Source organism: Polypterus senegalus, chromosome 3 (genome assembly GCF_016835505.1).
Source record: "Polypterus senegalus isolate Bchr_013 chromosome 3, ASM1683550v1, whole genome shotgun sequence".
Classification (NCBI taxonomy): domain Eukaryota; kingdom Metazoa; phylum Chordata; class Cladistia; order Polypteriformes; family Polypteridae; genus Polypterus; species Polypterus senegalus.
The window spans coordinates 98,941,056-98,954,190 of record NC_053156.1 but is presented as its reverse complement, the minus strand read 5'-3'; the positions used below and the strand labels follow the sequence as shown (position 1 = coordinate 98,954,190).

At 38.1% G+C, this 13,135-nt stretch overlaps 1 protein-coding gene across 5 annotated transcripts in view; it reads right to left on the bottom strand.

Moving 5' to 3' along the window:
- The window catches only part of LOC120525402 (synaptotagmin-like protein 2), a 541,287-nt gene that overhangs the window by 103,263 nt on the left and 424,889 nt on the right, over positions 1–13,135 (bottom strand). For all 5 annotated transcript variants that reach the window (XM_039747656.1, XM_039747659.1, XM_039747657.1 and 2 more), the window contains one exon: positions 5,448–5,542. In XM_039747656.1, coding sequence (XP_039603590.1) covers positions 5,448–5,542 — 95 coding nt within the window. The remainder of the gene's footprint in view (positions 1–5,447; positions 5,543–13,135) is intronic.

The following is a 13,135-nucleotide window of genomic DNA, read 5'->3' as shown; positions in this document are numbered from 1 at the left end:
TTTTGGAGCTCTGATGTGTGCATCAATGTAATCAATATACCAGGAAATCATGCATTGACAAAAGTTACCCTTTGCTTGGAATGCAGTGTGATTAAATGCGTTATTTTTTTAACGCGTTATGGAGTACATGCATCGAAGCTTCTCAGTTGTGCCTGTGCTAAGAAAAGGAAACATTTTAAAAATAACTTAACAGGATTGTCAATGTAATAGTCTTGTGACCGTTATGAGTGTTGCTGTCATCAAGGATTTGATTAGCATTATTTCTTTCAATCAGGTTCGTATTTGGAGGATGTGTTGTGTTCAAGTTTATTCCGTGTTTGTCAACCGTTGTAAAGATAACAGGTTTCATTCATCGAAGTGTTCATCACCCAAATTGGAACTCGTGAATGCAAGATGTTCAACAGGCATTCCTGGTAGTAAGTTGTGGAAATTGCCTGTGAATATTTAGCGGTAGCGTGTGTATGAACTTAATTGAATCTTTTCCAGTCCTGCAAAGTCAGTTGACGCGAGCCGCTCAGAGTACATGCATCGAAGCTTCTCAGCTGTGCTCGTGCGATCTCGCGATGTCCATGACTTTATTTAATGTTAGCTAAGACCAGGCACTTCAAAGTTTCTTGCTACAGCAATTTTAACTCCGCAACAAAGTGATCCAAAGTCTCGTTTATACCTCGTGTCTTCTCATTAAACTTGTATCTTGCGAATACCATACTTGGCGTAGGCATAACAAATGGCAGCAGGAGTGTCTCTATAAACTTAATTTAAACTTACGGTGTTGTGTGATTCGGTTTTTGTTAAGCACTCTTTGGAACTGTTGCTTTTTGTCTGTGCACTGTGTCAGTTCACGTGAGTCGCTCGGTGTACATGCATCAAAGGTTCCCAGCTGTGCTGGTGCCATCTCGTGCGATGTCCACGGCTGTATTTAATGTTAGCTAAGACCCGGCACTTAAAAGTTTCTCTCGCAGTTTCGCTGAGTTTGTGCCAAACACCACCCTGACCATCTCATCTTCCTCTGCATAAGCACAGTCCTTCACCCGTGAATATTTAGCGGCAGTGTTTCTATTGGATTGCCGCTGACGGACGGCCTTATGTGTGCAGGCACTAAATTACATGGGAGGCGTAACTCCGCCTCCCACAGGCATCGAGCAGAAGTCTATTATAGTATATGGACGAAAAATAGGTTCCAGTTATGACCATTACGTGTAGAATTTCGAAATGAAACCTGCCCAACTTTTATAAGTAAGCTGTAAGGAATGAGCCTGCCAAATTTCAGCCTTCTACCTACACGGGAAGTTGGAGAATTAGTGAGGAGTCAGTGAGGGCTTTGCCTTTTTTAGCATAGATAAAAAAATGGAGAAATCACATGTACATAAGTATTCACAGCCTTTGCTCAATACTTTGTCAATGCACCTTTGGCAGCAATTACAGCCTCAAGTCTTTTTGAATATGATGCTACAAGCTTGGCACACCTATCCTTGGCCGGTTTCGACCCATACCTCTTTGCAGCACCTCTCAAGCTCCATCAGGTTGGATGAGAAGCGTTGGTGCACAGCCATTTTAAGATCTCTCCAGAGATGTTCAATCGGATTCAAGTCTGGGCTCTGGCTGGGCCACTCAAGGACATTCACAGAGTTGTCCTGAAGCCACTCTGATATCTCGGCTGTGTGCTTAGGGTCGTTGTCCTGCTGAAACATGACCTGTCACCACAGTCTGAGGTCAAGAGCGCTCTGGAGCAGGTTTTCATCCAGGATGTCTCTGTACATTGCTGCAGTCATCTTTCCCTTTATCCTGACTACTCTCCCAGTTCCTGCCGCTGAAAAACATCCTCACAGCATGATGCTGCCACCACCATGCTTCACTGTAGGGATGGTATTGGCCTGGTGATGAGTGTTGCCTAGTTTCCTCCAAACGTGATGCCTGGCATTTACACCAAAGAGTTCAATCTTTGTTTCATCAGACCAATTTTGTTTCTCATGGTCTGAGAGTCTTTCAGGTGCATTTTGGCAAACTCCAGACGGGCTGCCATGTGCCTTTTACTAAGGAGTGGCTTCCATCTGGCCATTCTACCATACAGGCCTGATTGGTGGATTGCTGTAGAGATGGTTGTCCTTCTGGAAGGTTCTCCTCTCTCCACAGGGGACCTCTGACAGAGTGACCATTGGGTTCTTGGTCAGCTCCCTGACTAAGGCTCTCCTCCTCCGATCACTCAGTCTAGATGGCTGGTCAGCTCTAGGAAGAGTCCTGGTGGTTTCGAACTTCTTCCACTTACAGATGATGGAGGCCACTGTGCTCATTGGGACCTTCAAAGTAGCAGAAATTTTTCTTTAACCTTCCCCAAATTTGTGCCTTGAGACAATCCTGTCTCGGAGGTCTATAGACAATTCCTTTGACTTCATGCTTGGTTTGTACTCTGACATGAACCGTCAACTGTGGGACCTTATACAGGTGTAGGCAGGTGTGTGCCTTTCCAAATCATGTCCAATCAACTGAATTTACTACAGGTGGACTCCAATTAAGCTGCATTAAGAAACATCTCAAGGATGATCAGGGGAAACAGGATGCACCTGAGCTCAATTTTGAGCTTCATGGCAAAGGCTGTGAATACTTATGTACATGTACTTTCTCAATTTTTGTATTTTGAATAAATTTGCAAAAATCTCAAGTAAACTTTTTTCACGTTGTCTTTATAAGGTGTTGTGTGTAGAATTCTGATGAAAAAAAATGTATTTAATCCATTTTGGAATAAGGCTGTAACATAACAAAATGTGGAAAAAGTGTTGCGCTGTGAATACTTTCCGGATGCACTGTATATATCCAAACTATCTCAACCTCTACACCCTGAAGGGGACTGGAGTCAAGAAAATCAGTTATCATTCTGAATTTCATCATCATGTTCTTGTGTTGGCGAACATTAAGCTGGAGAGTGTTCAGCCTGCACTAATAAATAATGTCATTTAGCAGCCTGTGTGCTTATCCTGCTGTCTAACACAGTCTGTGATTTCAGAGTTGCCCAACAACCTCTACAGTTGTTGTGTTTCAGAAATGCATGAGTATAGAGTAAGCAGTCATGAAGATGAGACAGTTTTGTGGGAGGAAGGGTCTATGTTGCTGACCACCCTGAGTAATGCTGCTGTTTCCTCTTGGCTTACGGTCTGTCTGTCAAGCTGTGTGGTGAAAGCCTCCTTAGCGTTTGACCCAAGTGTTACTCAGGCTATGAAAACTGTGCTAAAAGTGTTAGTCCAGAGTGTCACTCGGGCAACTGTACAGATGTGTCTTGATTAAGTGTTAGAATCGAGAATCACTCACGCTGTAAAAGTAGTGTCAGGGCTGCTGTTCTTTGGAGAAACTGTCGGAGGGCAGTTTTTCACTAATTATGAAATATCTGCACTTTACATACAATGATTTTGATGGGAATACTCATCCAGCACCATGGAAGATATACCAGACCATTATAGGAAAATTCTGAAGTGTTTACATTCCAGTCTTGATGTTGGCATCGATGAAAGTCTCATGGCTTACAAGGGAAGACTGTCATGAACACAGTACATTGCATCAAAAAGAGCAAGATTTAACAAAGTTTTACGAGCTTTGTGAATCTAAAATGGGACACACTTGGAATTTGGTTCTCTACACAGGGAAAGGGACAATGTTTGATCCAATCAGTACAGTGTGGCTATATCATATATGCTGATTTTGATAGATGGTCTGCTTAATCAATGTTACTGTGTAACCATGGAAAATTTTTATACTTTGCCATAGCTTTTTGAACTTCTTGTTGTAAAAAGAGACTGACATATATGGAGCAGTGCGTCCCAACCATCGTGGCATCCATGAAGACTTTGGCAGAGCTAAATTACAGTGAGGTATGCTAGTAGCTTGGCAAAAGGGTTGTGATGAAATGGAAAGAAAAGAAAGATGTTTGTCTTCTTAGCACTTTACACAATGCAGCTATAGTCACTGTACAGGCAAAAAAAAAGGAAACAAGCAAGTTATAAAGTCTTATGTTGTGGTTGACTACAATAGCACAACTGAAGCATTAATTGTGCGGATAAAGAATTGACTTGCATTTCCGTTATGCGGAGTAAACAAAAGAAATACTACAAAAAGATATTCGGCATCTGATGGAACAGTGTATTTGAAATGCATTCATCTTAAACAAAAATCTGTCGAAACTGGATCTTGTGCAAACTTTACATGCCCACTTACAGAACAAATCATTGCTGCACACTACCACTAATGAGACATGCTCGACACAGCACATGGCGGATCAATCCAGAGCGTCTTATTGGTAGACATTCTATTGATTATATACCTCCAATAGGGAAAAAAAAAAAATCAGAATCCAACTCATACCTGTGAAGTATGCTGTTCAAAAACTGATAAATCTGGAAAGAAAATCCAAAAAGAAACTCACTATTACTGCCCCAACTGACATTAGATTGTGTCTTTCGCCATGCTTTAAGATTCAGCACACAAAGGACTCATTTTGAGATTATATACTCTTTTGGCATTGTTAGTAGTATTATGTACTGTTATTATTGTTCATTCCATATTATTTTATTCATCATTACTATTATTTCTATCATTATACTTTTGAAATTGAATAGAATTGTAATTTTTTCATGCCAAAAAAAAAAATTCAATGCTTTTTACGTGTTTTTTTTTTTTGTAATAAAATGTAACGCTAAGGAGGTTAATAGCAGTAGAAAAGTTTAAAAAAATAAAAAAAAAATACACACACACAAAAACAAATAAGTTAAATAGCTGGTTACCCTGTCCAAATAGGAGTGGTTCCTGTGTAGAAGGCACATGACAGGGTAATTCATGCCAACGTATACCTAAAAGACAAACTGCAGGTGGTCCAGAGATGTATACACCGGGTACAAAAGCTAGCTGTTAAGGTGACAGGTCTATATCCATTCCATTTTCAGGATCACATTTCTTTACTACTGGACCAGGATATTACACAGCAGGAGAGACCCTTTCTAGGCAGATATTCTTTGAGCACTTAGGAAAATGGGAGCTCAGAACTTCAGGGACCACCAGTACCATTTGATATCTACCAATCTCATTATTATCAGATGAAGACTTCCACAGCCAACCATGTGTTGTTTCTGCTTATGTATGCTTATCTCTTATTGATAACTCTTCTTTAATTTGTAGTTTGGTAGTCTAGCTACACTGATTGTAACTCAATGTCTGCAAACCGTTCCTTAAGCAGCAATTCACTTGCCGATAGAAGTTTACATTTTGTTAAAGAATAGTAAAATTGCTGGTTTAACTCATACTATAAATAGATATTATACAAATTAAATTGTCAATGAATGGTACTTGCATCTTACCATAAAGAACACATTACATTTAATTAATTGATCAAATAATAAATTATCAAGATCAACGAAATAATATAGGTAGGAGAAAAAAAATCCAAGTGGCTATTTATTACTTGCCTCCCACATGGCAGATGATGATGCAGGCCCAAGGATTTCTGATGGCTGAAAATGTTCATGTGGCACATTGATAACAGACAGGAGGTTTGGGGATTCTAAAAGAGAGAAAAATCATCTTAGATAGCACTTTTAAAGAGGAATTACATGGCTAGACAAGGATATGCACCTGCTGAGAGACAGTGTTCCATAATGATTATGAATGTAATAACGGAGTCAGTTTTACTGCAGAACATATTCTCTGAAGGTACACATAGTTGCTTATTATGAATCATATCTAAAACATTCACACTCACAGTACATTAAACATTTGCGAATACAAATCACTATTTTTTTTAACAAATGATAATGTAGCTTTATATAATGTATATATTTGCATCTATGCACTGTGACCGCCAGGGAGGAATATCAATCCCCGAAGACACCAGCCACAAGCAGAAGTGCTGTACCAATAAATCTTAATTTTGTCTTTTCAGGGGACACTCTTCCAGATAAATGTTCCCCACAGTCCCAAGCATAATATAGTGCACAGCACCTTTGGCTTTTACTTCTCTCGTCCTTCCAAGTTCACTGCAAGCTTCATCCCTCTTCGTGCAGACTCTGGCTTCCAGAGTAGTGGCAGCTGGCTCCTTTTATAGGATACCCGGAAGTGCTCCAGGCGTCCAGTGATGATCTTTCAGCAGCACTTCTGGGTGTGGCGGAAATGCTGCACCAAAGAGTTCAGCCTTTCCTGCAGCGCCCCTGGGGGCACCCACGGAATACATTAGGGCTGCACCAAGTTCCAACTTCCATGGAGCCCTGTGGGAATCAGAGGCACCGCTGCAACCCAGTTGGGCTGCCATCTAGCATTTTGGGGGAGGCAGTGCACTAAAAAGTCAGTCTTCCCCCATCCTTCCACTCCTTTGCAAGTTTATTTAAAATAAAAAATGGAAATGTCTGTTACATACACACGCACATATATGGGTGGCATTGTGATACAATGATAAGTTGTCTTGCAGTAAGGAGACCAGAGTTCATGTCCCAGGGGATCCCTGTGACGTGTTTGCCTGTTCTGCCTGTGTCTGCATAGATTTCCTGCTCGAGTCCAAACACATGAAGGTTAGATGGTTTGGTGATGCTAAATTGACTCTTGTGTTGTCTGAATGGGTGTATGTTCACCTTGTGATGGACTCGTACCCTGTCCAGGGATTGTTCTTGCCTTGTGCCCAATGCTTGGGCTCCAGATTCTCTGTGTCCCTGCCCTGGATAAGTGGGTTTGAAAAATGGCTAGATGGACGTGTACATACACATAAATACACACACTATATAGACAAATACGTACATAAATACAAAGTGTGTACATAAATTACAAACAAGCTTTTCATTACTTTTTTCACTTTAAGGAGGTTACTAAATACAATAAAATTAGATTAAGCAGGTTTAGATTAGACCCATAACAGTGTACACTATGAAGTACATTATATCTCCTTCTGATATCAGTAGTACTAGGGTGTAGTACCGTGTTAGCCATTATGAATGTAGAGAAAAGCCAAGCAAAATGACACCTTTTATTGGCTAACTAAAAAGATTACAATATGCAAGCTTTCGAGGCACCTCAGGCCCCTTCTTCAGGCAAGATTGCCTTGAAAGCTTGCATATTGTAATCTTTTTAGTTAGCCAATAAAAGGTGTCATTTTGCTTGGCTTTTCTCTTCTGATATCAAAAATTCTCAGCCACAACAGATGCAGAAAAAACCTGTGGTTGAACACAAAAGGCAATACTGTATGCACATTAATGTGTGGATTGTTAGCTATCTTAACAGTATGTTTTAGGCAGCCAGGATTAGCTGATCACAGTGAGAAAAACAAATAGGAACTCTTATTATAGTTCTAAAGTATATAACACAAATACATGTATAAGTCAAAACTCAAATGTGACAATTTTGACCTTTGCTGCAAAAAAACTAAACATTTCAAAGAAAACACTAATATATGCAGAACTGATGTGGCAAAAAGTTTGGCAAAAGCACAATATCTTACAAATTCATAAAAAAAACCCAAAAAAAACAGCTTTCTTTGTAGAATAAACCTTTCTTGACAACCCTGTGATGAAGCAGTTTTCAGGCAGTAAGTTATGAGCCATGCTCAGCTGATCACACGCTGCTCTCATTGCCATTTTGGCAATGAGCTGAAGCTCTTTAGTCATCCTCTCAGCCTGAGATGCATTTTCCTCACCAAAGCTTGCATGCTACAAGTCTGTTACAAGAAAGCCACGTGCTCAGTAATGACAAGGTAAAATGGACTTGTGTTGTATATTTAGTGAGCAAAAATATCTGTTGCAAAAAATCTGAATTTTTGAACATTTAGCCACAACTTAATATCCATGATTTTTTCTTTGGTGTTAGTGGTGTTCCCAGAAGGAGGTGTTTCATCTCGCAGGGCACCCTGGATATCATCACATATGAAAAAACACTACTAAATGAACACCAACAAGACAGCAAACAAGACAGCATTGTTAACACTAAAATATTGAAGTCAAAAGGCCTAAAAGTAAAAATCAATTTTTAATTTATAATGGACTTAAGATATCTTGATGTCAGCAGTTTAACTTGGGAAAAAAAGACAATATAATTAAGCTTTTAGTTTATTTTAGACTGTTGTGTTGCAATGAATCCATAGCAAGACTCATTTCACATTTATTTTTTTTTTTAAATCCATCTTAAATTGAGATAGATGCTATTCATAATTGGCACAAATATAGCTGCTAGGCATATTTGGCATAAAGAAGCTTCATAATGTTTGCAAAGTATAAATGATACCAACTGAACTCATATTGCAGGAGAAAGGCAACAAAACCAACATTCTATATTTATTTAATGTTCTGTGGCTGGAGAAGTTGAACTTTTCAGTAACTGTCAATTCTTGCACTGCCAGCTTTGGTACAGCTTCATGCTTTGTTCTGAAAGGGCAACGACTATACAATGGGCATTTTGTTAAGTACCCGTCTGCTTGTCATTGCCATCATCCAAAAAAAAAAAGGTAAAAATCCATTTGTTTATTTTAAAATGGATGTTTGTTGGCAATATTTCACTTTTTCAAAAGTAACCCACTAAATATCTTAATCAGTAGGTTATCACATAAGTGCACATTAATAATTCATCAAACATTCTACACAGGAGGTTCTATGCAACAGACAAAGAAGTTCACTTGGGACAGTTTTTCTGCTTACAAAAAACATTAAAAAAAAATAAAATCTCTTTGTTTCAGACATTGGCCTCAAAGTGAAGAAGCCCTTTAACGCTGCACTACATTTCATAGGTGGTATTCAGTAGAACTTGTACTTGGCTCTTCTGGGACTCTCCTGTATGACAAAGATGAGAGCAGCATGATGCTCATCTGAGAATGCTGAAAGACCATTTTAATTAAGAGATGCTGAGCAGTATTATAGTATTATACAGGGTTACAAGAAGCCAGAAAATATTAGTAAACCAGATAAACCAGATTGGATAGCTAATAAATCGGCCTCTGAGATGGTTACCACATGCTACATTTTTCTGCATAACATGCAATTTGCTGTATTTGTTACAGATAAATTATATCATATTAATTCATTGTGATTTAATCCATAAGGCAGTCATTACTTTCATACATCCAGTGGTAGAGACTGTTCATTTCAAAGACCACCTTAATGGCAGTTAATAGATTTTTTTTATTTTTTTATTAGTTGCTTTGTCTTGTTTCCTCACGCATCTGGCTTGGTCACAGTGCTACATAGTTTGAAGTGTGGACAGCCCATCTAATTAGCTGTCGGTTGCATTCTCTCAATCTGATGTGAAGCGGACCACTTGAATGTAGCAAAAGACAAGTGGTTGAGCTTTAGAATGTTCTGTTACCTTTGAGATGAAGGATTTCCCTATATCTGGCAGTGCTACAATGCCCTTTTAAAGCCACTTCTGATACAAGGGTTATAGATGAATTGTTCTATGCATAATAAAAGTTGGTCATTTGAGATAAGAGATATGGAAAGCTAGTATTTGAAAATCATGCCTCTATAGTCATATCACCACTTAAGAGGAATAATTGTTACCAGACAGCAATTTCTGTTCTGCTAATGGCTTTGTTCAGTATCATAGGCTGTTTGAGTGGTTAGCAGCAGATGTGGACTTCAAATAAGGACAATGCTAATGGCGTAAAGAGTCTCATTTTGAGCATGCAAAGAATATAATGACCTCTTCTGGAACTTTACAATATATTTATTTAACTACTATGTTAATTTTCTTTTTTGAGTTCAATCTATTTTTGTATTGCAGACTTCCCATTTCGCTGGTTCTGAAAATATCTATACATTTGAAAATATACTTAAGATAAAATAAAGCACAAAATAATGCAAAATATGTACTAACAGTGTGTGTATAATATGTACGGTATATACTGTGAGTGTATGTATATATGTATTTACTTTGTTTCTAAGTGTGTACAACCTGTATATCATTTTTTTTTACTTTTACTAGCAAACACACAGACCCCAGTCTTTAGATAAAAGGTGGTACGTATGGAGCTGAACATTTTAATTTTGGCCAAACATTCTTTTATTTTTAGTAGGAAAAAATATTGCCCCACTGTGAGTATAATGACCAATGTTCTTTGGGAAATAGTGTCCCTCAACTAGGCCTTTATGTAAGGATGTAAAAGCAATGTTTGCAAACGAGTGTAAGTATTTGATAATCTCTTTGTTTGTCAGCATGTATTTCTCTGCCATTGTCGTTCTTGCATTCTGTATTATGGAGTATGTGTGGCATATCAAAGAGCCAAAGTATAAGCTATCTGCTCAGTGGCTGTATATTCAAGCTTACCTTTAGTTCTATATCAATGAAGTACCTCATGTGTTTGACTTGACGCTCAGGAGATGTTGCCTCTGGAATTTTTCAACCATTATGATGTGTAGCACAGACAAGAGCACAGATCAGTTTGTGGTGGCATTTAACTGCCAACAGCCAAGTATAATTGTTGAACAGTATAATAAATTCACAAGACCTATGCTGTACTGAGAAGGCAGCAGAAACAATTCAATAAAATACATTTTAGCATAAAGAATTGCCAAGTGTAAGGTAAAAGGAAAGTTAGTTACAAATAAAATATAGGAAGCACCATTGCACATCAAACAACTTTGAGGACTGATTATTATATTAAAGTGCAACACTTTTAATCTGTTTATCCAATTTCTCCAACCCAAAAGATGTGCAGATAAAGCAAATGCTTGTGTCTTTTTGTCAATTGAAAAATGTTCATAGGGACTCCAGTTATTACATCAACACACAGGGAAACAAAGTCTTTAAGAATCTGCGTTTATATGACTGATAAGATAACAAAAGTGGACGTAACATTTTTAAGGACGCTGCCTAAAACAGAACTAAATGCCCAACAGAGAGGTTAGTGTATGTTTTTATTTACTCACATCAAGGTTATGCCATTTTCTGAAAATAGACAACAGTCATTGCATACATTTTAGTTTACTTCACAAGGCTGTAATGTATAACTCAAGAGCACAGCTACTGTTGTCAGATACACAGTGGATTCAGAAAGTATTCAGACCCCTTCACACTTCTGACATTTTGCTAAACTCATTTAAATTAGTTTAATTAAGCTTAGCGTCAAACCTAGAGGAAACCAGTCATCTCTCATCACCTATTCAGTACTATTCCAATAGCGAATTATGGTGGTGGCAAGATTATACTGTGGGGTAGTTTTTCAATGGAGGGCATTTGGGAGATTAGACAGGGGTTATGGTAACCTAAATGGAAAAATGTACAGATATATCCTTAATAAAAATCTGCTCCAGAGCACTCTGGACCCAGGGCTGTCTTAACGCATGGACACACTAGGCAGTTGCCTGGGGGCACCATGAGCATTAGGGACCCATGCTAATCTATGTATGTTGTGGCTTGTTGATTAATCTTTGTTGTACAGTAAGTTTTTTAATGTTTAAACACTGACTTTGTTGAAACTACCAATACAATAAACATGCTTCATTTTATCACCCATTTACATTTTTATTCCTGTGAGCGATTGTGTAGGTAGGGGCCCCAGTGCACTGCTTTGCCCAGGGGCCTATAATGCTTTTAAGATGGCCCTGTCCAGACCTCAGACTTGGCTGAAAGTTCACCCTTCAAAATGACAATGACCATTGGCAGAAAGACGACACAGAAGTAGCTTAAGGACAACTCTGGGAATGTCCTTGAGTTAGCTAGGCAGAGTGCAGTCTTGAGTCCAATTGAACATTTCTAGAGAGATCTGAAAAAAGCTATCCACCTATGGTCTCCTTTCTACCTGACTGAGCCTGAGAGGGGTCTGCAGAAAAGAATGGTATAAAATCTTTAAATTGATATACAGTGATACCTTGAGATATGAGTTTAATTCATTCCATGACCAAACTCGTAAGTCAAAATGCTCGTATCTCAAATCAGTTTTCCTCATTGAAATTAATTGAAATAAGATTAATTCGTGCCAGCCCCCAAAAAACCACCTCAATTTTTTGTTAAATGTTTTCAACATAAGAAAAATGTATAATGAACAAATATTGTATACAAACAAAATAAAACCGAATACATAAAAGAGAATCTAAAATAAACAGAAGTTGGCGAAGCCGATTAGCGTATTGTAATGTTTTTTTCTTTCACTTCACTTTTGCTTAACTTAAATTTTCTTCTTCACTAGTTTTTTTCTTTTTTGCCACGCTTTCGTCACTTTCATTCGCAGGGCATTTCAATAGAAACCTGTCCAAGGAGCTTTGTTTCGTCCTCCCCTTTAGAATGTTTCTGAAATGCGTTAGGCAAGTTTCATTAAATAATGCCGCTGCACGATCAGTTGCAATTTTTTCAGGGTTTCTTTTCAATAAAGTCAAGTGTTAAGCAAGTGTCATTAAATAGCACTGCTGCACTATCAATTGCAATTTTTTCAGGGTTTCTTTTCTTTAAAGTTCAAAAATTTTTCCCACATTGCAAACACTTCCTTCATCTCAATTTAAGAGATAACCTCCTCTGCAATACCGATCTTCTGCAGAACCTCCGTATGCTGCTGCATCTGTAATTCAGTGAACTCCTCTGTCGTCAGTTCCTCAGAATATGCGGCGACAAGATCTTTGATGGCTTGTATTTTGAATTTTGGCTCGTAACTCAAGGCAAAAAATCAACCTAGTGACGGTTCAAATCTTAAAAAACTCATACGTTGGTGCACTCATCTCAAGGTACCACTGTACATCCTATAACTGTGTTTTAGAACTCAAATTTTACTAACTGAAATTAGGTGTAAATGTTACCTAATACAGTATGTATAATCTAATAACATAAAATAAACACCACAACATATAAATACCAAATAATTTAGATAGGAATATAAGTAACAAACTGGTTAAGCTTGGAGATGATACCAAATAGGTGGATTAGTAGATAATTTGGAATCCATTATTTCATTACAGAAGGACTTGGATAGCATACAGGCTTGGGAAGATTTGTGGCACATGAAATTTAATGTCAGTAAATGTAAAGTATTACACATAGGAAGTAAAAATGTTAGGTTCAAATACACAAAGGACTGTCAGAAAATTTGAGAGTACACCTTATGAGGAGGATTTATGAGTCGTACTGGATTCTACGCGATCAACTTTCTGACAGTATTTAGAAGCCATTAAGAAGGCAAATAGAATGTTAGGTTATA